The sequence below is a fragment of the Callorhinus ursinus genome, unplaced genomic scaffold (assembly GCF_003265705.2).
Source record: "Callorhinus ursinus isolate GAN/ISIS: 27379988/994484 unplaced genomic scaffold, GSC_fseal_2.0 scaffold31, whole genome shotgun sequence".
In the NCBI taxonomy this organism is placed as follows: Eukaryota; Metazoa; Chordata; class Mammalia; order Carnivora; family Otariidae; genus Callorhinus; species Callorhinus ursinus.
The window spans coordinates 16,410,517-16,436,373 of NW_027397093.1; the positions used below are offsets into that span (position 1 = coordinate 16,410,517).

General features: G+C 38.0%; 2 protein-coding genes across 17 annotated transcripts in view; one reads left to right on the forward strand and one right to left on the reverse strand.

Annotated features, from left to right (window-relative positions):
• Positions 1-11,578, forward strand: part of RUFY2 (RUN and FYVE domain containing 2) — a 46,241-nt gene extending 34,663 nt beyond the window's left edge. For 8 of the 10 annotated variants that reach the window (XM_073878914.1, XM_073878917.1, XM_073878916.1 and 5 more), the window contains 3 exons: positions 6,524-6,572; positions 10,238-10,315; positions 10,408-11,578. In XM_073878914.1, the coding sequence (XP_073735015.1) occupies positions 6,524-6,572; positions 10,238-10,315; positions 10,408-10,551 (271 nt within the window). In that variant the 3' untranslated portion in view covers positions 10,552-11,578. Of the gene's footprint in view, positions 1-5,113; positions 5,237-5,800; positions 5,953-6,523; positions 6,573-10,237; positions 10,316-10,407 lie in introns of those variants that run through there. The other 2 variants (XR_012374233.1, XM_025850132.2) reach the window with 2 other exon arrangements.
• A 2,302-nt stretch (positions 11,579-13,880) lies between these two features.
• HNRNPH3 (heterogeneous nuclear ribonucleoprotein H3) lies at positions 13,881-25,257 on the reverse strand. Of its 7 annotated transcripts, none has more exons than XM_073878919.1 (10): positions 25,121-25,257; positions 19,402-19,536; positions 18,731-18,869; positions 18,074-18,213; positions 17,374-17,460; positions 16,966-17,081; positions 15,321-15,456; positions 14,471-14,566; positions 14,304-14,396; positions 13,881-14,176 (listed from the first exon to the last, which is right to left on the reverse strand). In XM_073878919.1, the coding sequence occupies exons 2-10, from the start codon at positions 19,511-19,513 to the stop codon at positions 14,100-14,102; spliced, it is 996 nt and encodes a 331-aa protein (XP_073735020.1). In that variant the 5' UTR covers positions 19,514-19,536; positions 25,121-25,257; the 3' UTR covers positions 13,881-14,099. The 7 variants fall into 7 exon arrangements, with proteins under 7 accessions (XP_073735020.1, XP_025705923.1, XP_073735023.1 ...); XM_025850138.2 differs by having other exon boundaries at positions 18,029-18,213; XM_073878922.1 differs by lacking the exon at positions 25,121-25,257 and adding an exon at positions 24,730-24,883 and having other exon boundaries at positions 18,029-18,213.
• Positions 25,258-25,857: the final 600 nt, after the last annotated feature.

The following is a 25,857-nucleotide window of genomic DNA, read 5'->3' on the forward strand; positions in this document are numbered from 1 at the left end:
CTTCAAATTAGAGAATTCAGAAGTTCATTTAATATCTTTTCCCCAGAGCAACAGAAACCAGATTTCCAAAATATCTGAAGAGATCATTTTCAGACTGTTTTGAGAAGGAGCCAACATTGTGAGAAGTGGAGAGTTGTTTTTGTTTTTTTAAGATTTTATTTATTTGACAGAGACACAGTGAGAGAGGGAACACAAGTGGGAGTGGGAGAGGGAGAAGCAGGCTTCCCAGGGAGCAGGGAGCCCGATGTGGGGCTCGATCCCAGGACCCCAGGATCATGACCTGAGCCGAAGGCAGACGCTTAACGACTGAGCCACCCAGGCGCCCCAAGAAGTGGAGAGTTTTAGCTCGAGTTGGGCCTTAACTCCATACAGTGTGGTTGATTCTGTTGCAGCCAAGTGTTACTGGGTTGCTGGAAAGACAAGAAGTAGTGTCCTGTCTTTCTCACCTTCCTCCTTGTTCCATGTGGTCAGTGTTTTGGGTTAGCAGCTTCATCTTCGTGCCCTGATTGAACATGCTTAGTTTAGTATTGAATGTATCACTGCCATGTTAAAAAAAAAAAAAAAAAATCACTTTTTTTTTTTTTAACACAGAAAAGTAAAAGAAAGCTATAGTGCCCATAATCTTATCACTGGTATAAACCCCTTTGATGTTTTATATGGTTAAAAATTCAAATAGCACAATTTCCTCCCTCTCCCAAGTATCAATCCTCAAAGTTAGTGAGCCTTAGTGAACCTCGTAACAAAATTTATGTGAATATCTCATCATATATCATTAGTCACATATGTACGTATATATCATTTGTAACAAACTCAATAGAAATTGTAACTGGAAAGGAGACTTCATTGCTAAAGATGAAGTTCCATTAAGAAATCTTGAGACCAATTTCTAAGGCCATAGGAAAGTAGTTCACTAAAACCACAAAAGGAAATACTAGTTCTCAAAAAGATAAACCTGTCGGGGTGCCTGTCTGGCCCAGTCAGTAGAACATGTGACTCTTGATCTTGGGGTCATGAGTTTGAACTCCACATTTGGGGTAGAGTTGGCTTTAAAAAAGAAAAGATAAAGCTATTTTTGTTTCTGTAAATTCAAAGAACAATTTACATTGTGAGTCTAATAAGCAAGATTTCAATTCTAATCTGGCATTCACCTAATGAGCACTTTGACCTAGACCCTATGCTAAGTGCTTATTACCTTATTTCCCATTTATTTATTTGACAAATACTAAGCTTGTATTACGTGCCAGGCAGTATTCCAAGCGCCAAGGACTCAGCAATGCACAATCCCCACAACAAAAATAATATTTACATTTAAGATCATAAAGGTTTAATATTAAAACAGATTAGAATAGTAAAAGGGGAATGTGTATATTACCTTCCACCCATCTTGCGCGCAACGCTAAAGACTGTATAGTTTATTAAAGACATGATCATTTTAATGTTTAGATAACTCAATTCACTTTTTAGATTTTAAGTTCAAATTAATTAACATGTAGTATTACGATTTCAAGAGTAGAATTTAGTGATTCATCACTTTACACGTACCACCTAGTGCTCATCCCAGTAAGTGCCCTCCTTAATCCCCATCACCCATTTAGCCCACCCCCCCACAGCAGCCCTCAGTTTGTTCTCTTAACTATGGAGTCTCTTACGGTTTGCCTCCCTTTCAGTTTTTTACCTCCCCTTCCCCTTTGTACATCTGTTTTGTTTCTTAAATTCCACATATGAGTGAAATCATATATTTGTCTTTCTCTGACTTATTTCACTTAGCATGATACCCTCTGATTCCTCTTTTTTTTTTTTTTTAAGATTTTAAGTAAGCTCTACACCCAATGTGGAGCTCGAATCTACAACCCTGAGATCAAGAGTTGCACGCTCAGGGCACCTGGGTGGCTCAGTCGGTTAAACATCCATCTCTTTTTTTTTTTTTTTTTTTTTTTTAAGATTTTTTTTTTTTTTTTGACAGAGAGAGACAGCAAAGCAGGAACACAAGCAGGGGAAGTGGGAGAGGGAGAAGCAGGCTTCCTGCCGAGCAGGGAGCCCAATGCGGGACTCCATCCCAGGACCCTGGGATCATGACCTGAGCTGAAGGCAGACGCTTAACGACTGAGCCGCCCAGGTGCCCTTAAACATCCATCTCTTGATCTTGGCTCCGGTTTTGATCTCAGGATCGTGAGTTCAAGCCCTGCATTGAGTAGGCCTAGCGTGGAGCCTACTTAAAGAATCACGTGTTCTTCCAATTGAGCCAACCAGGCACCTCTGAATTCACTTTTTTCCCCTTTTTCCTTTAGTCTAGTTTGTTGTTTCTCAGTTTTTGGTTTGCGTGAAAATTACTGCTCAGGGTTGGACATACTCAACAATCTATACTGAACTTTATGGGCTATTTAAGGCATTTTCAAGGGTTATTTTGACTAAGTTTTTTTTTTATTAAGTTTTTTTTACACATGCCGAGCTCCACTGTAACTACTGTGTGCATGTTCTTCTGAAGTTTGTGAGTTTCTTTGTTTTTTAACTTAAGAATATGTTAAAGGTTTTTCCATATCAGTACATCGAGATGTTCCATGGGATGGGTGTGCTATAATTTAAACTTTCTAATTTTTTTCTTTTATAAATGATAATGCTGTGAAATCCTTGTATGCTTGTGTTGATACACTTTAATGAATATATCTGAAGAGTAGGTTCCTAAAGGTGATTGCTGGGCCAAAAAGAATGTGCTTTAAAAAAATTCTGGTAGTGCCAAATTATCCTCTCTCTCCAATATTAGACCCCTTCAATATTTCCAATATTAGTAGGAGAGAATGTTTTTGCCAGTCTGATAGTTGAAAATCTTACTGTTTTGATTTGTATTTCTTTAACCATAAGCACAGTTGAGCATCTATTTTTATCTATTTAAGTAATCTCTATACCCAACGTGGGGCTCAAACCTACAACCCCGAGATCAAGCAAGTGTTGGATGCTCCACGGACGGAGCCAGCCAGGTGCTCCTGAACATCTGTATTTATTCATGTTCCCTTTGTGTTTATAGTTTACTGCCTGTTTATATCCTGTGCATATTTTTGGTTGCTCATCTTTTTCTTAGGGGATTTTAAAAATTGTACACATTGTACATCTTCTGTTTGTCTTTTGTCTTTTTACTTCATTTTTGGTAATGTTTTTTCCTTGTTAATCTTTGAGTTGTTATGCCACAGATTTATTAGTTTTCCTCTGCTGTTCCTGGGGCCATAGTCTCTGGGACATGCATTGGACCAGCTTTGAGTCAGAACTGCTTTTATCCCTTTCTTTCTTTCTCTCCCCCTCCCCCTCCCGTTTTATCCTTTCTTAACCGTAGTCCTCTTGAGTGGTGAGAGTCATTATCAGGGCTGGAGGAGGGACAGCGGCCCCTGTGAGGCTTCCCATAGCGCACCAGGTCATCTGGGAAACACTTTTATTCTTCCTCTTCATCCTCCGGCTCCTGTGATTATAAGCGATCGGGTTCCTCCCTGACACACAGGGTGATGATTATCTTTTTAAAAATTTGTTGATGAGGAGGGACTGAGGTTGGATCAGTACTTTTTAATCTTTGCTTCTAATTTACCAGAAGCCTTTAGGCTTTATATAGTCCATTTGGGTATTATTTAAAATGCAGAGTGGGAGGATAAAGGTCATTTGGAATAATATGAACCATATTTAATTTTATTAAAAGGGAAAATACAGGTTTCGGAAAGAACCATGCAAGAGTGTGTTTTCAAGTAATGATTAAACTTAAAAATTAGTATTCATTAGTATCACTCACGGGAATAAGTATTCCTCTGCCATTTACTAGTTTTGTGACTTAGGGTTATTTAACACCTTTAAGCCCAGTTCCACATTTGTAAAATGGAGTGTTATAAAATCCCCAAAGGGTTCTTTTTCTAATTGAGAATAAGCATGTGAAAACCCCTAGCACAGTACCTTTGCTTATCACAACCAGAATATCAGTTTTCTTGTCAGATGAGGTTGGATGTGAAAATTACTTTCTAGTGCTCACTTTCTGAACCTGTGATTTTAAATGTAAATAATTAATTTTAACTAGAAAAATACTTTCACTAATGAAGTATTTACTCTTACTGATTTCTTATTAAAGGATTCTTAAAAAGAATTTTTGATAAATTTTGAAAGGTTTTAAATGTTATTCTGAATAAATTATGTTGTAGAGATGAATTAGGATTAAACAAAAAGTGAGCTGTTCACATTTGAAGAAAATGTGGAACATGAAATATTAGAATGGAATATTCAAGAAAGAGAATCTAAACTAATATATCTGTTATAATGACTGGGTTTAAAATATGTGAAGGATGATAACCAGCTTTTCTCTTATCCTCATCACGGCTTAAATTCCAACAAGAAGAATTTTTAGTTTAGAAAAATAAATTTCCAGGACTCTTCCAAATGTAGTATTCTGTAAAAGATATTCTTTCCATGTAAAGAAAATTACAGATTTTTTTTTTCTTTCCTCAAAGCAGAGGTTTCGGGATTATCAGAGGCTGTATCATTTCTGGGTGTTTTTCCTATAGTATCATAATTGATTGTATCACATTTATTATAGCCTCATGTTTTACCTTGGCCCTTCCCTATGCTGTTTTCATGCTGTGGTCAAATATTTTTACACAATTAAATATTTCTAAAAGCTAATTAAAATGAATGATATGGACCTCTGTTTCCTCCCTACAGAGAGGAGATGTTCTTGTACATTGTGTTTATTGGAACTGTAACTGCTACTCCTTTCTTTAGGTTGGTTTGGCAACTCGTATCAGAGGGGGGCAATATTTTCAGTGTCCATATTTGTGAATAAAGGCATTTTAACCAGAAATATAGCAACACCAGTGAATTTCCATAACGATCTCTGTAGCAAATGCCATTAAGCTACTTTTATTCCATATTCAGGTTTTCTGTGTAGCACAGTTACTGCTTTGGCTATTATTCCCCCCAGCGTCAGTTTTCTTTAGGCACATTTTGTGGATGTGAATTTAGCCAAGAAAATTTTAGTATTGTGTTTGTATTTTTAATCTGTGTAGTTTTACATTGATTATTCCCATGGTAGAAGTATGAACCAGATTAAAAAAACTAACATTTTTGGTTTTTTTTTTTTTGGTCTTAGAACAAGGAGCACTTGTAGTATGAAGCAATTTCCTGCCTCAGGAGCAGAGACTTGATGTACCTTTTGATCCAGTAATTTCATTTTTAAGTTGTTTTCCTAAGAAAAATAATACAAATATTTTGGTCATTCCAATTTTAATGAACAATTTTTGTGGTGAGAAATTTGAAATAAGTTGAAAGTTCAGCAGTAGATAATTATATAAACTATATTTTTCATTGTTACCGTGTAACCATTTTACTATAATGATGTGGCAGATACTTAATGACAAGTCAATAGCTCTCAGCCTTTCAGGATATATTAGTACCTGAAAAGAGCTGTTTATGGAAAACTATATAAATGATGATTCCATTTAAAATATACACATACTCGGGGGGATGGGGTGACTGGGTGAAAGGCATTAAGGAGGCAGATGATGTAATGAGCACTGGGTGTTATATAAGATGGCTGAATCACTGACCTCTACCTCTGAAACCAATAATACACTATGTTAATTAATTGAATTTAAATAAATTTTAAATATACACGTACTCATCAACATGTAGATTATCCTCTCTGGGTAGTAGGATCACAGATAATTATTGCTATTTATAATCTGCATGTTCATTGACATATATTTGCAAAATGAAAAGTATCACAATTCTATTTTCCTTAATATTCCCACTCTTACCATTCTTTTGCTTCTGGTAGAGAAACAGTGTGTATAATGGCTAGCATGGGCTTTAATGTCATAAAGACCAGGGTTTGAATCCTGGCTTCCCCAGTTACTACCTCTGTGACCTGTTACGAGTGATGAAACCTCATCAGGCCTCACCTTATTGATTGATTGATCTTTAAAATAGGTGAGTTTTTTGGGGCATCTGGGTGGCTCAGTGTTATGTGTCTGCCTTCGGCTCAGGTCATGGTTCCAGGGTCCTGGGATCGATCCCCACATCGGGCTCCCTGCTCAGCGGGAAGCTGCTGCTTCCTCTCCCACTCCCCTGCTTGTGTTCCCTCTCTCGCTGTGTTTCTGTCAAATAAATAAAATCTTTAAAAAAAAAAAAAGGTTTTAAAATAGGTTGGTTTGTTTTTTTTGAAGATTAAATGAGCATATACATGCAAAGGTCATAGAGCATGAAGTCTGGCACCCTGTGAGCTCACAGTAAATGATAGCGTTTACTGATACTGTCCAAACCACATGAAAATGCCAGTATTCTTTTGTTAAAGCAATTTTTAAATTTAAAAAGGACATTTTTGCTTAGGACATTTAGAGAATATAGGAAAATATAAAATCCCACTAGTCAAAGAAGATCATTAGAATCATGTGGTATATACAGTTTTATATTCTATGAAAAACCAATACCTTAATGAATTGCTAGATGTTCTATATGTAATATATTTACTGAAACATGGACCCATTTGTAATCTTTTCAGATCAAAACTTAAAATAGAAGATATAAAAGAAGCCAACAAAGCACTGCAGGTGAGTAGAAAGTGTTTTCCTCAAGTAGGAAAGTAGAGATATATGTGAGTCTCCACTAGAAGGTAAAGCCTATATAAATCTAAGGTACTATTACTGAGTCCTGGGATGTGTGGAGGCAGAAGCACCAACGGGGAGTTGGGAAGTTGGGGATCCGGCTCCCCCCATTATGCCTCTAGAAGCAGTCAGTAATCATATTGGAAATGACCTTGGGGAGAACTTTGTCTACCTTCCTACAAAGCATGGCCTGATGGAGTGAAACCGCCTTTGAGAGTCCTTGAGTCCCTGTGCTGGTCTGTTAGTAGTTTTGACTGTCAACAAGTCACCCCTTCATGGAGTTTGTTCCCTCTTCTGAATGGCTTCTGAAACGCGCAGAGGATTTTGCACAGGGTTGCTTTGAATACAGAGGTTAATATGTGTGAAAAGTGATTAGTACAGTGGTTCAGTGTATGGTTCTGAAGGCGTCTGGAGGCAAGAATCCCTTCTACAACATAGAAGGAAATAGTCTCTCTCTGAGTGGTTCAGTGAGATTACCTTCTACCACACAGCTTCCCATTCTGTTTTTTTAGCGAAGTGTTACATGAAAATAATTTAAAAAGTCAAGTAGTGCTAGAAAGAATTAAAAAAAGTAGTAGTCTCCTGTTCTTCACCCCCTTGTCCCTCATCTAACCTAGCTTCTGCCACCTGAAGGGGGCGACTTCCGATTCTTTTAGTTCCTTTTGGCTTTACCCCCCTATTTCTAAATAATAGGCAGTATATATTATTCACTCATTTATTTAAGACCTATTTTAGACCTATCTATATAGCCTGGTTAACATGGTGGATGAGGAGTTTTGCCCACTCTCACCCTGGTCTGTTTGCTCATTGTCCTCCCAATATAATTAAAAGTTTTAATGGAATTCATTTACTGTATATTTTTCGACTGTTTAAATATTGTTCTTTGCTGGGCCATGTAGTTTATTGTGATTATATTTTCTTTCTTGAACTGTTTCTTTTTTCCTCTGGAGTTAATAATTGCCTTTCCCCTGAAACTAATAATATACTATATATTAACTAAATTGAATTTTAAAAAATTGAAAAAAAAGTTTTGTATTAGAGCATCTGAGTTTTCTTATACCTTCATACACCTTTATAACAGTTTTTTTTTGGGGGGGGGACACCCAGGTGGCTCAGTTAGTTAAGCATCTGCCTTCGGCTCAGGTCGTGATCCCAGGTTCCTGGGATCAAGTCCTGCTCCTTGCTCAGCGGGCAGCTTTCTTCTCCCTCTGCCTATCCCTCTCCCTGCTCGTGCCCTCTCTCTCCCTCTGACAAATAAATAAAATCTAAAAAAAAAAAAAATTTATTTGATAGGGTGTGATAGTCGGGGAGGGGTGGGCAGAGGGAGAGAGACAAGCAGACTCCCCACACTGAACACAGAGCCCCAAGTTGGGGCTCAACGCAGGGCTCCATCATGACTTAAGCAGGAACCAAGAGTCGGATGCTCCACCGACTGAGCCACTTAGCCACCCCACCCCTAACTTGCTTGCTTGCTTTATTTATATTTGTATTTATGTTTTCCCTGGCATGCTTTTTTTTTTTTTTAGATTTTATTTGTTTGACAGAAGGAGCACAAGCAGAGGGAGCAGCACGCAGAGGCAGAGGGATAAGCAGGCTTCCCACTGAGCGGGGAGCCTGATGCGGGACTCCATCCCAGGACCCTGGGATCATGACCTGAGCCGAAGGCAGACGCCCAACCACCTGAGCCACCCAGGCGCCCCCAACATGCTTCTTGATTATAAAGTTTTTCCCATGTTGAGGTGCCTGGGTGGCTTAAAGTGTCTGCCTTCGGCTCAGGTCATGATCCCGGAGTACTGGGATTGAATCCCACATTGGGCTCCCTGTTCAGTGGGGAGTCTGCTTCTCCCCCTGCCCTTCACCCTGCTTGTGTTCTCTCCTGCTCAAGCTCTCTCAAATAAATAAAATAAAGTTTTTCCTATGGCAAAATGAATCAGGTAATTATTTCGTTCTTTTTTCCTTGGAGTCATCCTCATGGAGTTCTTTGCTCTCCTGCTTCAGTCTGGTCTGGTCACCCTTGTCCTGACATTTTCCTTTGCTGCCATTCTTAGAATTCCTTTTATCCTTCTCATATGTTAGGGTTCCTATTACCTGAACCCTTTTAAGTTCTTTCTTGGTTTACTCCCTTGTTTTGGGAAATGCATCCTTCGGTAGCTTCCTGGAAAATGCTGAGTTGAAAAGATAAAGGTTTTAAGAATTTGTGCATCTGTGTATATGCCTTTTATTTTGCTCTCACATTTTTTTTGGATGGGTAGAGATGTCTGCCCAACTGTCATTATTTAAGCTCTGTAAAATTTTCATTATGAAACATACCGTGTATATAACTGTATAAATACAACTTAACACTAGCATAGGGCGCCTGGGTGGCTCAGTTGGTTAACTGTCTGCCTTCAGCTCAGGTCATGATCCTGTAGCTTGGCAGGAAGCAAAGTGCTTCCACTAGGCTTTTGGACATTTGGGAAGTCGCTTTCCTTTTTAATGGCATTCAACTAGTTGCATTGGATTATCTTTAAGGCCCTGTCTTGCTTTAAAAACATATTCTACAAGTCATTTGATTCTTTACTGGTGTGTCTGATAGGAGCTATCCAGGTTTTTTTTCCCCCCTCTAGCTTACTTTATTGTAAGAATAAAATAGTATATGTACACATGTAATACATATATACAGTATATATGTTAACTGTTATTGGTAAGGCTTCTGGTCAACAATAGGTTATTAAATACAAAGTTTTGGGGAGAATCAAGAGTTATATGCAGATTTTTGTCGACGTGTAGTTCAGCACCCCTAACCCCCAGTTGTTCAAGGGTCAGCTGTACTTGGTTCCTCGGCAGCAGCGACGTGGCTTAGTTATGTAATGAGATGAATCAGAAGCATTGAAGACTGTTCCTTCACCTGGGTCTTCTCATATAAAACTGGCATCATTTAACAAAACTGCTTTTGTAGGGAAAAAAGTGTTCCTAGCCAGGATCTTAGATGGGTTAAGAATGGGTCAATTTAGAAATTTCAGGTATCACACTCTCACCTGTTAATAACTTAACAGTACATACGTTTTCTACTCATCTACACAGTAGCCATTACATTTGTTATAGAATTTAAGGGAAATTAACAGCCATGTAAGACTTAATTTAAGGTGAAGTCTCCTCTAAAATAATGAATTCTAACATCTAATTTCCAAATTCTCTTCAAATTTTAAGGACTTACTGTGGTATACATAATGCCAAACTCATACGCATTTCATAGTGAAAATGTATCCTTAAATTTTGGACTAATCACTAAGGCTCTTTATTCCTTAAAGAAAATTCCCATTAATTTTTAAACATTTTATAATGGAAATGTCCAAACAAGTGTACAGAGAAAAACCCATTACCCAGTTTCAATATTTAACAGTGTATGGCCTACCTTGTATTTATATTCAACCCCTATCCCTTCCTCCTCACCCAGATTATTTTGAAGCAAATCCCACACTTATTCTCCAGCTATTTCAGTATCTCTCAAAGGACTCATTTCCAAGTCCTTTCTCTCTTCCTACAGGATGTTCTTGGTTGAAAATGTTTTCACATGTAATTTTTAAAGTGTTAACAATTTGAGCATTAATATTCATGCTTCTTCCTTCTAGGGACTGGTTTGGTTGAAAGATAAAGAAGCAACACATTGTAAACTTTGTGAAAAGGAATTCTCTCTCTCTAAGAGAAAGGTAAGGGAGATAGGAAGTGAGTCCAAAGGACTTGATGCAAACATGGCTTCTAATTTAACTCAGTTTTTTTCTTTGATTTTTCCATTTAATAGCACCACTGTAGAAACTGTGGGGAAATTTTCTGTAATGCTTGCTCTGACAATGAACTGCCTTTGCCTTCTTCACCAAAGCCAGTACGAGTTTGTGATTCCTGTCATGCATTGCTGATCCAGAGATGCTCATCTAATTTGCCATAAGACTCCAGAATTAAGTCCTTGTGTATGAAAGTACCTACAATGAACGGTTAATGTATGAACCATGTACATGATGTATTTAGATAGCCCTTCTTAAGCAGCTTTCAGACCGTATTGGTATGTTTTATCTTCCATGTATTCAGTTCATGGGAATTAGAAGCTGTAGAATAGCTCAGTTATTCAAAAAGAACTTTCAACAGGGCATGCTTTAAAATAACTCGCTTAATTCCTAATTGATGTAATAATCATGTAACTTATAAAGCCAATAAAAAGGCCAGACAGCAGAACACACATTTGCCTTATTTTGTAAAGGCCTTCTTAAAAATAGGGATTCAGATTCTTTTATTCTGCATATTGTCAAGTTGGTATTTGATGGTGCCTGTAATTTTAATGCACTTTAAAGCTTCACAGTTCTCAGATCAGAAATGCATTGGACTTTTTAGAAGTATTAATATTCCAGTTGAACAGACTTTTCATTAGCTTGCTAAGGTTTCAACCTTAATTACTTGCCCATTTTGCATGAGAAAAGGCCAATTGTTTTATCCTATAAAATTTCCTTTTGGTCCTTTTCTAATCAATGTATTTATTTATACTTTTCAGATATAGTAGGTTAAAGAGGTATTATTTTACCTCAACTTTTTCCTTATTTTGAAAGGAAGTTAAACCAGCCTTTTACATTAAGTTACTTGCACAACTTTCCATATGCTACACCTGACTCGCCAAATTGCTAACTTTTTTTAGGGAGGGCTCACACCTCTTTAAATTAAAAAGAAAAAAAATCCATCCCCAGAAAAAAATGTTTAATAGTAAGCGATTACAGGCTCCTGACTGATTCTCCTCTAAGCATTAAAGGAGAAATCTCAAATAGTTTGCCTTTGATAGGATTTGAGTAATGAAAAACTTTATTCTATTTCCATTCCAGTAACTTTTAGGAAGCATTACAATGTACTGATCCACTACTGCAGTTATGTATAGAGTGAAGTATCAGCCCTGCCATGAAATACATCATCTGTTTCAAGCATGAAAGATTTAATAAACACTAATCCTGTTTTACCATACTTGTAGCACACCAAGAATATGTAAAATGTTACCTTTGTATAATTAATCCTTTGAACAGCATCACCACTTGGGAGATCCTTTTTTCCCCCCACTTTGGTATTAACTTCAGCCATGGACTTTAAGTCTGTGAACCTTAACAGGTTAGATAGGAATCTTTGGTTACTCCCTAGCATTACATTTAGTGAATTACTCATGTCCACCCTCCTCCCACCTAAGATGGGGTAACTTATTCTGCAGGATCCTTTCCTCAGAGTACATATATTTTCACTAGGGTTTAAAATTAATTTTCAAAATTGTCGAAGTGTGAAACCAGGATTTTGAGGATTTCTTTTCTCCATATCCAGTTAGCTTTTGAGGTCTTCAGTTAAACTGCTGTACAGATTTTTAGGTGGTCTTTCTTGAATGCCAACAGAAATACTGTCAAGAGAATTATATTCTTGAACTGTTTTGTACTGATGGGATGATTAACATTTTTATGATTGTTAAAAATGAGAATAAGCAAATGAAATTTCAAATACTAGGTTTTTTATTACTGTGCTTATTAGTACAAATCTTAAAATATGATTTTGCTTAAATTCCAAAGCTGGGTTTCACTCAACAATTAAAACCATGATTTTCAGTTCCCCCTTAAATTCTTTGTTATTCAAAACTCGTGTTTAATCACCATTGACTTTTGGGCTTTTTGTAGTCAAGCTTTTATGACAGCAATACAATTTGCTTCATTTAGTTTGGGCTCTTATTTAAAAGCCATTTATACTAAATGTTGGATTTTGTTATAAAACTTCCAGTTTGTATTGTGAACCTACACTTTCTAATCTTCAAGATTTGCCCTCATAGAAAGTATTTATCTTAATGAATTTCACATACCATTCCCTTGTCTAGCCAGTACTACCACAATAATGCTATCATGGTGCCAAGGAATTGTGACTGTAATTCTTCTACTCTGCAATGTTTTAAAATAAAATGTGAATTTTATAAACCAAATAAAAGATATGAAAAAATTAGCCTTTCAAAGGGCGACTTGCATTTATAACTTTTTATACCTTTATTACTTACATTTTAATAGGGCAGGTCCTAGGAAAATAAAAGCACGTAGGATCTTTAAAAAAGGTAAGTGGTATGAGCCTAATATTTAAATGGGTAATTTGAGGGGTACAAACATTAAAATGGATCACTGCCTGAGCCGGTAAGTTCCATTTAAGCTAACACAACTTCCTTCTCTAACAGTAGAAATCACTCCTTCCTTAGGTGTCACTTTATTTAATGTTCACTTAAGAGTATCTTCTACCAATTTTACAATCAGTAACCGACACAAAGCATTCTAGGACAGAGGCCACACTATTATCTCCCACGTTGATATTTATTACATTAATAACATTTCTAGCAAAAACAAGTAACAAGGTCAATAACTGAATTCACATTGACAGGTTTCATTTTGATCCATTAGCCAATTTGGGAAAAAAAGCCATATTGATCAAAGGGATTAAAAGTAAAAAGCACCTTTTCCTTGCTACATATAGTATTTAACACAATGGCTCTAAAACTCCAAACAGATATCAAATGTAAAATCCAACTTCCAGGACTCATTTGAATTAAAACTATTACATGGACTTGTCTCTTACATTTGTTTAGTCATTTATACAGTTACTGAAAAACCGTATGCTTTATTGGGCAGGAAAACTGAAAATACAGCTGTGAGAATTATACTTCACAGTAAATATTTTTGTACTGCATTCTCATGTCACTGAGAATCTTAACCTAGTCTAAGATATTTTGAGATCACTTACAACTCACTTTTTTGGAAACTTTTTGGTACTTCAGTCAAGTGCTGAGTGAATTTTATTCTAAAACCTAGGGCTAGAATTTAAACTTCCAACATTCTCATTCCCCAGGTAACACAATTATGAATATTCAAAAATCCAGATACCGCTTAAGATCAACATTTCAGAGCTATGCCTGATAAATGACATTTGAAAAGAATGACTAAAATAGAAATTAGCTGAGTTTATACTCCTGAAGCCACCTACACTCATCTTTAGGTTTTTATATTTACAGTATTGTCCAGGAGAAAAAAAGTTACACTATTTTCCAAGTTCTGTTCCAGATGTCTGCTTATTAAGACTTGTAGTTTATGCAAAGGTGAACCATTGTCCTCTAGAATTACACTATACTACTATTTGTAGAGCTAATAGTAAAATACATCAACCCAAATCTTATGAAAGCAGCACATCTTTCGGGAGTAACTAGTATATAAAAAGTATCAACATCAGTGGTTTGAATATAAAAATTTATTTTTAAGTCAAAGTATGCAACAAATAAAACCTACAGAAAACAGATTTTCCCATCACAATCTGTTGCTTTACCAAATAATATTTTGAAAACACATTCCTTCAGTCATTATAAAGTTCTTAAAATACAAAAGAAATTAAATCTGTAAGAAAGTCTAGTAGACCAGACACTGTTGTCAGGACTTTTATGTTGGTGGTTATGCCTTAATACATGCCACGCCATCCACCGCCACTCATGCCACCTTGCCCATAGTAACCGCCACTGCCTCCACCACCACGGCCTTAAAAAAACAAACAAACCTGTTAGGAAATATCCGTGCATACTTCAATGAAGATAATACATGAATTTAAAAGTATCTACACACATGGGGACTAACAAAACAAACCACAGTAACCAAGGACACTTACCATAACCACCCAAGCCATCAGGAGTACCATATCCTCCACTGTAATTGTTACCCATTCCCATTCTTCCAACAGATCCATAACCTCCCTGATTATCTTTAAAAAGGAAAAAAAAAAGTGAGATTGTTTGCTAAGTGTATAACACTGCTCATTTTAAAAACTTTACCTACCCATTCCATCTCTGCCGTAGCCTCCCATTCCAGAACCTCCCATTCCAGAACCGCCTCCGGGAGTAGAATTCAAGAAGAGTTCAATGTACCGATGTTCTTTAAGACACAAAGTAATAGGGAAGGAATGATGGATCAAAATTTATCAATAAAAGGATAATGAGCAAATATTAACCTGTGCTAGTATTAGCCTGGAAGTATGTTTATATACTTCCTAGTGGAGTGATAAAATGAATGCCAGGTAGGGCTAAAGCTAACCCACCAAATTTTGTTCAAACTACACAACACTAAACACGTAAGTGGTCGGGGCCTCCATTTCCTCATCTATAAAAGGGGTTGATTCATTATTTCAGAACCAGTTACTGTGCTTAAAAATACATTCCATGTCCAAAGAAATAAATTCGAATCATGAAAATAACGTCCATGAAAACTTATTTACTGACTACAAAGTGATTTGTCTAGCCAGATTTAGGAATCACTGGTCAGGGTAAAATTTAATGGCTTAAAATAGCTCTGATGGCATGTAGAAATAACTTACTCAACTAACTTAATGGATGGGTTAAAAAGTGGTAATTTGCAAGTGGCATGGGAACTCAAGCGAGTGCCAAGTAATATACCTATTTTCCCTTTTTAATTAAGCTCAGATAACCTGTCAAGTATTGAGTCTCAATTAACTCTTCAATAAAAAGCCCCCTGGAAAGCCATCTTAGAGGCCATATGGCTTCAGGTCCCTGTGACTGCCAAGAGTTACTTACAGACCCTGTAACATCTTACATTTGAGGAATTACAAATGTTATTTTATAAGCAAGTCCACACCTAAGAAACGAGATAGCAAGCCAAGGATACCACTTACGCATGTTATTCTTATCTTTAGACATGGCAGCCACAGCATCTTCATGTGTCACAAATTCTACGTCTGCCTCTCCTGTTGCTCTGCCATCAGCTCCGATATCAATATGCACTCGTATGGGATTTAGTGGTGAGAAGAACTAAACAAAAGAAAACACTTATTACTAACTTTTCTTTTAAAGATTTTATTTATTTGCCAGAGAGAGAGAGGGAGAGTATAAGCAGGGGAAGTGGCAGGCAGAAGGAGAAGCTAAGCTAGGAGCCCGATGTGGGACTTGATCCCAGGACCCTGAGATCATGACCTGAGCTGAAGGCAGACGCTAACCATCTGAGCCACCCAGGTGCCCCACTAAATTTTCTATTTAGATTATTCAAAGTAAATTACCACATACTTTAGTTTTCCCTCCTCCATTAAAACAAACCTTTTTACTGCCCTGTATTGCAAAGCTAACAAATCAACTACGAAGGTTCTGGGGATATAAACTAATACACTTAGAGGAAAATGCAAAGAAATGATCTCTTTAAGCTACGTAGGGACGTCTGGGTGGCTCAGTCGTTAAGCGTCTGCCTTCGGCTCAGCTCGTGATCTCAGGCTCCTGGGATCGAGCCCTGCATTAGGCTCCCTGCTCATCAGGAAGCCCGCTTCCCCCTCTCCTTGCTGCTCTACCTGCTTGTACTGTCAAATAAATAAAACCTTTTAAAATAATAAAAAAAAAATAAGCTAAGGGGGGGGAAGATAAGTGAGTAGAAAAAAATAATAGAAATCTAACCCAATAAATAAATGAAAATGTCTCATACCCTACCACTGAGAGGGAGAAGTCCTCCATTCCCACTCCTCCCAAGAAAGATATTTCAAAATTACTGTTTGAAAGATAAATAGGTCACCAGAGACTTAGAAACATGTGCAGAGAATTTAGGTGTTATGATTCAGACCACTGGAATTTGACAAACTAACACAAACTGTACATGGATAGCTCCAAAATATATCACTTAGTTGTAAATCAAAGTTAATCAGGTTAAAGGAATCCTAAAAGGTACCTGGAACTTAGGACCAATCAGTTCCAAGATCTATAGGTTAATTTCTTTCAGAGCTATGTAGTAAATAGTCCTGGGTTTGTAGGCTACTGGATCTCTACTGCAACTACTGGACAGGTAAATAAATGGGTGTGACTAGATGCACATGGGTTGAAGTTTGCTGATACTCTAACCAATTTGAAACCAACCAGTTTCAAATCAGCAATAGAATCTACTCCCATTATTTTCACAGCTGTTTCTAATCACGCTGTAGGTACAAAGCTGAACCAAACAACTAAACCTTATTCACTTTTTATATTTTCCACTTTCAAAACTTGACACAAGGGCAATTATCTTCCAGTCCTCTCCACTCTATGCTGATCAATCTTTTCACTAAATTCTTAACTGGACTTTATGAATACAACTTTCTACTTGCTTGAATCCCAGATAAGTCAGCATACAATGGACAAAAAAATATTCGTCAACCAGTATAGATAAGAATATGTACGTATTTCCTATTAAAGGGATTTTGACATTAAAACTATAGAGAAAAAGATGAGAGCATTATAAGAATGCTTCAAAATTAGATAGCAGGATAAAATATAAAATCATCAAAAATTACTAAAATTACTCACATTAGCAATGTCATTTTCAGTTGCACGAAAAGGTAATCCTCTCATATGTACAAAATGACCACCATGAAAACCTGAACTTGCATCACCAGCTCCACCATAGCCATGCCCTCCCATACCTAAGAGTAAAATTTCCAAAGATTATAAACTATTGATACAAGTAGTAAAGCACTTCAACGAAACACTTCTTCCCTACACATACCTTTTCCTTTAACAACCAATTAATCTTAACAGTTGTTCTAAACATCGAATCGAGAATTTACCTGTAAGTATACATCTATATAAAGCCCCACATAGGTATGTTCTGAAATATGCTCGAGCTGACGATTTCATGCAAGTCACCTTATCACCACTAAATGGCTGTAAAACACTTAACATTCATCTAAAAATGAGTATGTCTTTAATATTTACCTCTTCCATCTCTCATTCTGTCATCAAAGCCATCATTTCCATAGCCATAATTATTATAGCCACCATAGTCATCAAAACCTCCATAACCTGTGTAATTTAATGAGAAATACATGAATACGCTTTCAAGAGAGAAATTTTATAATCCAGTTTATAAAATCATTTGGTGGTAAGCAGTCTGGTTCTTATTATTACAAGTTTACAACTCCCAACTTAGTGCATGTGAAAAAAAGCAGTAACACTCCGTGGAAATAAAAAAATCTCTAAAGAATACATTTAAGACATCAAAATTAACTTTCATCCTGATGTCGAACAAAAAGTGTCAAAATATGCCAGTATCATCAGGCTCCTTGCTCAGCGGGGAGCTTGCTTCTCCCTGTCTGCTGCTTCCTCTGCTTGTACTCTCTCTGCCAAATAAATAAAATCTCCCCCCCCCGCCCAAATGCCAATATCTTCACTTTAATTTCTGTATAACTTCTCTAGATGCCAATATGTGTATCAATCAAGTCCCACAGCTGGCCACGGGAATCCATATTTTCATGAACAGGTTTTAAAACCTAGTAGGTACTGAAATTACTGCCATTTCTGTATTTCTTGACAAAGTGTCAGGAACATTAAGAAAATGACAACAGAACCTTTGTTCATTAGATACACATACCACCATCATATCCATCACCTCCTCGTCGCATTCTGTCATACATACTTCCACGCCCAGCTCCATAATAACCCCCTCTTCCTCCTATTGGTCTATCATATGGTCCCGGTCGCTGGCCCAGCAATCTTCTTGGTGGATCATAAAATCCTTTGATTTCACTCCTGCTACTTCTGAAGATCTCAATATACCTATTTAAAAATGGTTTAAGGTACAGGTTTCAGCATAAATGTATTAGAATAAATAAGATACTGGGCAAAAATGCAGTAAGTTTTTCTACATCTAGATACATAACCCAATTTAAACTGCCTAAATACACCACGAATTAACATTTTTTACACCTACAAACTTAAATAGTTAATATTTAAGTTTTACATAGACAAATTAGTCACTTGAAAACAATTCATATAATATATACTTATAGCTTGTTTCCTTTAATACATAATAGGTGTTTAGAAAAAATAGCTGATTATACAAAAGCATTTATCAACATCCTACAGAAAAATGGAAACAATCTAATTTTAATTTAAGCAAACTATTAGCATTAATTCCCCACCCAAATCTGTAGTTTCCAAGTTAAATTTAGATAATTATCAATTCTTTTAAACTACCCCAGAAAAATGTTACTGTAACCCCCCCATTAAGCAATAGTGACCCACAACCCCCAAAAATAAAAATTTAACACCATCCCAAACTCTCCATCCCCACCTGTGCCCTATTCTTTCCTTGTGTTTCCCCAGAGCATTTTCTGCTATCTCCTTTGAAGCAAACTGCACGAAGGCCTCCCCTGTGCTTCTCCCCTGGTAGTCCATCGTCAATGTTATCCCATTTGGCACGATTTCCAACCCTTTAACCCAAGGACAAATAACCCCATCAAGGGGAACAGTGTTAAAGGCTGAAACATTCCCATCTGAATCAAATATTTAAAACAAGTCTAAACAAAACAAAACAAAAACAAAACAAAAAAGCTTTAAGTTTCCCATCACCCCATAATATAAAGCGGAAGATTTTTTCAATTATTACTGGATTACATATTATTTTGCAACCAGTCTTTTTAAATTACACACACTAAAAGCTCACCTATATTACATTAAAAAAAGCTAAATCAAATTTAACTATGCTCCATATGATAATTCATGGTTCATTTCATCATACATAATTATTCTCAATTAAGTTTATTGCACATTAGTTAGGTTTTACATATTCTACACATTCTGTATTCAGCATTAACTGGAGCATATTTCATAACTTAATACATTAACCCAGATATCGTACTCAAAAGTCCCCAAAACAAATGGGTTTTACAAATTAAAAACTGAGTAATATAATAAAAATATAAAATTAAAATACTACTAAACTTTGACTAATACTAGAGGTACCTTGAAAGAACTGAACTATTTCCTCTTTGCTGCAACCAAATGGCAGTCCACGAAGTCGTACTGTCCCATCACTAGCGTCATTTGGACCATTATGTTTCATAACCCAATCCATCTCAATAACGTTTGATTTAAATGCTATAAAAAATAAACAAGCACATAGAGCAGTCAATCAAAATATACTCTTGCTACAGGTACTGAAGAAACATCGCTCAGTGGTGCACAACAGGAAATATAACATATGGCTTGTTGACAGTGCCACAATTCAAAGGCATGACACCTTCCCATTTTGGGGTAGGCAAAAGACTGGGAAAAGTGAGTGATACCTGACCCTTCCCTCCAAAAAGTACCAAATTTCTAAGGACCAAATTTCATATAATGCCCAATCTTAAGACAACTTACACAATTACAATATTAGTCTTCAAGTTCTATTTCTTGTCATCTTGATATCAACTCTAGTCTTTTCCTCATCTCTCAAATTTTCACTTTTTCAGGTTTTACTTATTCATTTGAATCATCATGTAAATTCTTTAAAACTTACTCAAAAGCTGCACACAGCACCACTGTCCACTCACAGCAAGAGCCTAAGTCAAAAGGTCAATGAGTACTTCTCTGATGTTAGAAAAATGGCATTACAAAAAGTCTTAACTTTTTAGATGCACTTTTAATTCTGAACACATCAAATTGTTTTTGAAGGAGGAAAAATTCCTATCTAAAGTAAATCTAAATACTCCTCTAAAGCAAGTTTTAAAATGAGTTAATTAGGGTCAGTTTTAAAATTGAGGTAGAAGTCCACTCAAAAGTGAATGCCTCCCAACAGTACCGGTGTTTTTTGAAGCTACCTCTACTGGGAAGTTATTGGAGATAGTACATTCAAAACCAGTTCACTCACTGCTTTACATTTAAACACAAATTTTAAAAAACGTAACACATTCACATTCAAAAAGTATTTTAGGGTACAGTGAAGCCCTCCTAGCCCTCCAAAAAGAACCCATCCACACCCAGTTCTCTTCCCAAAAGACAACAATCCTTTCTTTTAGAATTCCAGAACACTTTAAGGAGGCTAATGCAGAAGTCCTTCAGCTGCAAAAACTTACCAGATCTTACAAATTTCACTAAGCAGCTGTAGGAATCCTACTCACCTGAGTATTTCAAACCTTTCCCTCACCACCTCCTCCCCTGTAAACAAGACAATTTGTTCACTTGATTCCTTTACGCTTCAAGATAGTTCGTAACAGTGTTCACTAATATTTGATTTCACACCATCTAATTATATCACTCCAACTGTTAGGGGGAGCATCTGCAAAGAGTAAAATTTTTTTCCTAGAATATGTGCATTTAAAATAACCTAAGGCAGAAAATTTCCAACTGTGTTAATTAATCAAATACCTCTGCATATGAATCACCTTTCATACTTGTTTTGCTGTTTTAAAAATCCTGGCAGTCACTCTAGACACAGAGATCCAAAGTGGGAAGACTACAATTTTTGTATCAGACATTACAACTAATTTTTAGGCACCTAAAATTGATAGGCATTTTTGAAAGAGAGAGAGGGAGAAAGAGAGAGAAACTGGTTTTGAATCCCTATTCTGCCATTCACTGGCTGGTTGATTAAAACAAACTTAACCTCTGTTGTTCAGCTCTAAAATATAACAGTGGTACCCATACCTCTCTAGACTGTTTTAAAACTTATTTATAATGCTTAGTCTGCAGCATCGTAATCATTCAATGCTAGCCATTGTTACTGGATTTTAAGGGACCCTCCTGTAAAACTACTGAAATATACCACAAACAAAATAAATGAACCTTAAAGGATGGAAAACTATCCTGAGTCCTGAAAGGAAGAAAAAATAGTTACAAGTTGTTTCCAAAGTCAAGGTAGGCTTAAGATTTCAAGTTTCCTTATTACTTGTCCAAGATGGGTGGGTGGGGTTGGCAATGTTTACTATAACATGTGTTAGCTAGATAAAAAATACTGTTCAAGAGTAGTCCCTAAAGTAGACCCTCAATCAGTCTGGGAAAAAAGTTGAGACATATTGAAAATCTTCTTAAAAAACAAACAAAAAAAAGACCAAAAACCTTAAAACAAAAGCCAAAAAATCAAAACAAACTTTCCTATAAAGGATGATTCAAGAATAGAAAAAAAAAGTGGAGAGGACGTAACATCACGTTACTTCCTCATGAAAAATATTAAGTATTTTGCAAAACCAATCTAACCTGTTGTGAAAAGACAGTGTGATGCTTTTAATCATTTTGCCCATTTCTTTCTTCATTGTAAAGACACTGGGGAACAAAAAAGGATGGTAACTGACTTATCTTTACTATAAAATTTAGCCCTTTCCAAGAAACTCCAGCAAGCAAACTAGTTTTGGTTTTTGGATCAGTCCACACCAGAGAGACCTATATAAAACAAAGTATTAAGTCTATAAAAATCACACTATCCTATTAACGCAATTTTAAGTTGACAAAAGATTAACCAGATTCGGAAGACAAACTATTTTATGGGATGACTGTCCACCACACGTGTTAAGAGTACACAACTTAAAGCCACACTGGACTTCTTCAAAACTCAAAATTTGATTCTAGAATTCTACTTACAAAACAAAACCAAGATAGACTCTGAAGGCATACAAAAAGACAATCTGGGGTGTCTGGGTGGCTCAGATGGTTAAGCGTCTGCCTTCAGCTCAGGTCATGATCCCAGGGTCCTGGGATCGAGCCCCACATCGGGTTCCTGGCTCGGCAGGGAACCTGCTTCTCTCTCTCCCTGTCTCTCCCCCTGCTCATTCTCTCTCTCTCTGTCTCAAATGAATAAATAAAATCTTAAAAAAAAAAAAATAAAAGACAATCTGCTGTAATACATTAATAAAGCTGTCCTGGAAACTACCTAGAGTTTACTAATTATTCAGGATAATCCATCTCAACCTTTCTTTACAACGTCATGACTAATCTTAATTCTGCTTTAAGACTGCCAAGTGTTAGCACCAATTAAAAATACCAGCAGTTGAACTAAGATAACTGTAGTCAGTTTTGAATAGAAGTTTAATTTCCTAAGTTATGCCAAGTGAAAAAAGCCAGTCACAAAAGTCCATGTATGGTATGATTTTAAATGGGTGAAGTTTATGGTATGTGAATTGTATCTCAAAGCTAAGCACCTAACAGAGGTCAAATGAAACATCAAATTCCTTTGTAACCCAGAGGCATATACTACTATCTTCTGAAGTATAATACATAAAGTTAGGATGTGATACACCAATAAGTAACTCTGTAAATGGCAGCCAGCGGGTCCTAAAAAAATGAGAATGTTCTTCAAACTTTGGCAAAAAGCAGTGATATGTCTAACTAGAATGAAAAATTTACATCATTTCCCCTTTCCTGTGTGCTTGCTCAATTTTCCAGTAGAAAAACTAGACACACCACTAATACCCAAAGGGAAGAGAAGTCTAAATGTATAAATAGGAGTTCTTCTCTAAAACAGTTACCATCACCTACTGCAGCTCAACCACTTGTTTACCAAAATAACACCAAAAAAAGAACATGGTTATTAAAAATCTAAAGGCAATCAGATGGATTTCCAGATCATGATGCAGATTAAAAGAGGGCAGAAAAAAAGGTTTCTAGGGTAATCCAATCAGGAAAGCGGTTTTACGATGTACTATTTTACAGGAAACTAGACTTTTTTCAAAGGCTACTAAAAATCAGACCGTCTTCAACAATAGGAAGGTTTTTTGTTTTTTAAAGCTGAAAAAAGTAGGTACTAAGAGTTCTTGTAAGGACTCAGAGCTATTATTGGAAACTGTTACTCTCAAGCTGACTGTCACTTTGTACCCTACTCAATGAAAAGTACAGACCCAGTTCTCTTGTGTTCTAAGGACCAAAAATCATCACACCACCACAGGACTGGGCTTTCGGTTTGTCTTTTTGTTGAGTAGGCCTATTTTCTGGGTCAAAATACTACCACAGTCCTATACGAAAAAAAACATGCTTAGCTACCAAAAGTAAAATAAACGCTAACTGTATTTTGATGTATTTTACTTCTACAGCCTCTTTGCACAACATGTAACCTTTGGAGATTTAATACTGAAAAGTCAGTAACTCAACTGCTACACAAATTTATGCCATCACCATCACTAATTGTGTTTTAACAACTGTTTCCCAAAGATAAAACTCCTACTTAAATTATAACCCAGTATATGCCAAACTACACAAAACCATTGCTAAACCACCCACCCCCGCCCAAAAGTTCAGAAAGCTGTATCATAATTCACTGGTCCTAAACGACCTATTTGAAATATGCCCGTTTCACGTTCCTATTTGATAAGTCATCCGCTTACTGCTTACAAAACATTTACCCACAAAGTGTTTACGTTTAAGATAAACGTGAGAAAAAGAAAAAAAACACCCTTTGGAAAATGAGTACGTACTCTTTTCGAAGTTCCAAATCTGGAATATAAGGGCCGGCTAAGCGTCCTTTATTCCTCCCCGGAGACTTTTCGTTTATCTAGCTGCCCTAGAGACCAGAGAGCTAAGGAGAGTACGCCCCTTCCCGCCGCCCCCCCACCGCCACCTCTCCGTCCGGCAGCCAAGCCTGGCTTTAAAACCTTCGCCACCGGGCGGCGGAATTACAAAGGAGGCCGACTGCCTCCTTTGTCCTGGATTTGGGAGTTGAGCGCCTTCGTCGCCATTGGCTTTCCTCCCCCAGCTCCAGCCTCTCTCATCTTGGGAATCTGCGTCAGAAGTCACTCGCAGTCCCGCCAGCCCTGGTAGCCCTGCCGAGACTGCGGAGGAAGGGAGGCCGCGGTGGGAGGCCAGGCCCATCCGGCGCCATTTCCATCGGGAGCGCGCCCGCCAGCCCAGACCCTCCCCCCCACCCAAGTGCCCAGTCTTTCCCAGCTCGCTTCGTTCCCCACCCTCATCCCTTCCGGGGCGCTCTGACCTTCCCCCACCCCCCTCACCGCCCCGGCCTTCTAAACCAGTTTTCGGAAGCTGAGGGGCAAAAAGTAGAAAGAGAGGGGAAGGGCGGGAAGCCGAGGTGGCCGCGCCACCGTACCCAAAATGGCGGAGGCCAAACCAGCAGGGAAAGAGGGGAAATGCTGGATGACCCCCCACTCCGGGCCTCAGTTTCGTCCACTGAATTTCACCCGAGCAAGTCCTCCCCCCGGCAGGCCGCCCTCCTTGAAGTGGGAGATCGCCTGGAAGGCGCAGTCTGGCCGCCTCCGAGCGGCGACCTCCACACTTCCCCCCCACCCCACCCCCTCCCAGTCTCTCGTCCTTCTCCCGACTCCGCTCTCGAAACCACCAGCCCAACCTACCCCCTTTTACTTCAGATACCCTGTCGGGCGACAGTAACGCCGACTCCGGTGCTCGCGGGGCCGGTCGGGAAGAGGAAGAAGTCGCACGCCTCGTGTATCACTCGCCACAACGGTTCTTCCAACCGCCTCCACAAGCGACAACCGCTAAGGGAGCTGCGCAGCAGAGCGACTGGCTTGGGGGGATGGGAGAGAGCGAGCGAGAAGGAGGGGGTGGGGCGAGAGCAACGAAGACCGACGGGCTCACTCTCGCGAGACAAGAGCCTCGATCCCGCCTTGGCGCTTAAGCAAGAAGTGCGCTTGCGCGGTAGTGGGTGGTCCTGTTTGTTGGGGAAGCCGGGGAAAGTAGCGGAGCTGGTCCCGTTAGAAAAAGACGCGGATTACTGTAAAACTGTTAAATGCTTAGAGCCTACCTTTCTGCCCACTCCGGGACGATGTGAAGTGGCAGTAGTAGTTCTGCCAGTGTGTGTTGAAACGGTTTGGAGAAGTTCGATTCTGTGTCCGCACCAAGAACAAATTCCGTAGAGGCCCCGCCCATACCCCTGCGTCACCTGCAGGAAAGGGATGCCACGTGGTTCGGCGGCCAAATGCGAGGAGGGCTTTTCTTGTCAGGTTTGTGTTAGGTAGTAAAATAAGTGTCCCCCCCACCCCGCAAAGATACAGAAGTGTCCACCAGACCCCCATTTTGGCTCTTGGTCTGGGATTCCTTCCCTTCCCTGGCACCGGCCCCGCCCCCCTCCCCACCAGCGGGTCTCCTCCCCTGAGGCCTCTCAATTTCCCCTTTGATAGTCCCAGGAGAAAGTTACTCGCTTTTACCTCGTGCCTTCCTGTTCTCTCTTGCTTTTCATCTCTCCATTTGTCTTTATTGAAGTATAATTAACATACAGTGTTATATTAGTTTTAAGCGTACAACATTCATTGGACAATTCTATTCTCAGTTGCTCATTAGGAAAAGTGTAGTCACCATCTGTTACCATATAATGTTATAATATTGACTATATTCCCTATCCTGGGCTTTTCATCTCTGTGACTTATTTATTTTATAACTAGAAGTTTGTACCTCTTAATCCCCTATATCTATTCACCCATTCTTTCTGGCAGCCACCAGTTTGTTCTCCCTATTGAGTTCATTTGTTAATTTTTGTTTGTT

Bases quoted from the DNA above. Each gene is read 5' to 3' on its own strand.
- HNRNPH3 (XM_025850138.2), bottom strand. From the start codon at position 19,513: ATGGATTGGGTTATGAAACATAATGGTCCAAATGACGCTAGTGATGGG. The intron at 15,457-16,965 runs GTGAGTAATTTT...TCTTTTGTTTAG, and splicing joins CTGAAAATGACATTGCTAAT to TTCTTCTCACCACTAAATCC. The intron at 14,177-14,303 runs GTAAGTGTCCTT...TGTTTTTTTAAG, and splicing joins TGATGGCTTGGGTGGTTATG to GCCGTGGTGGTGGAGGCAGT.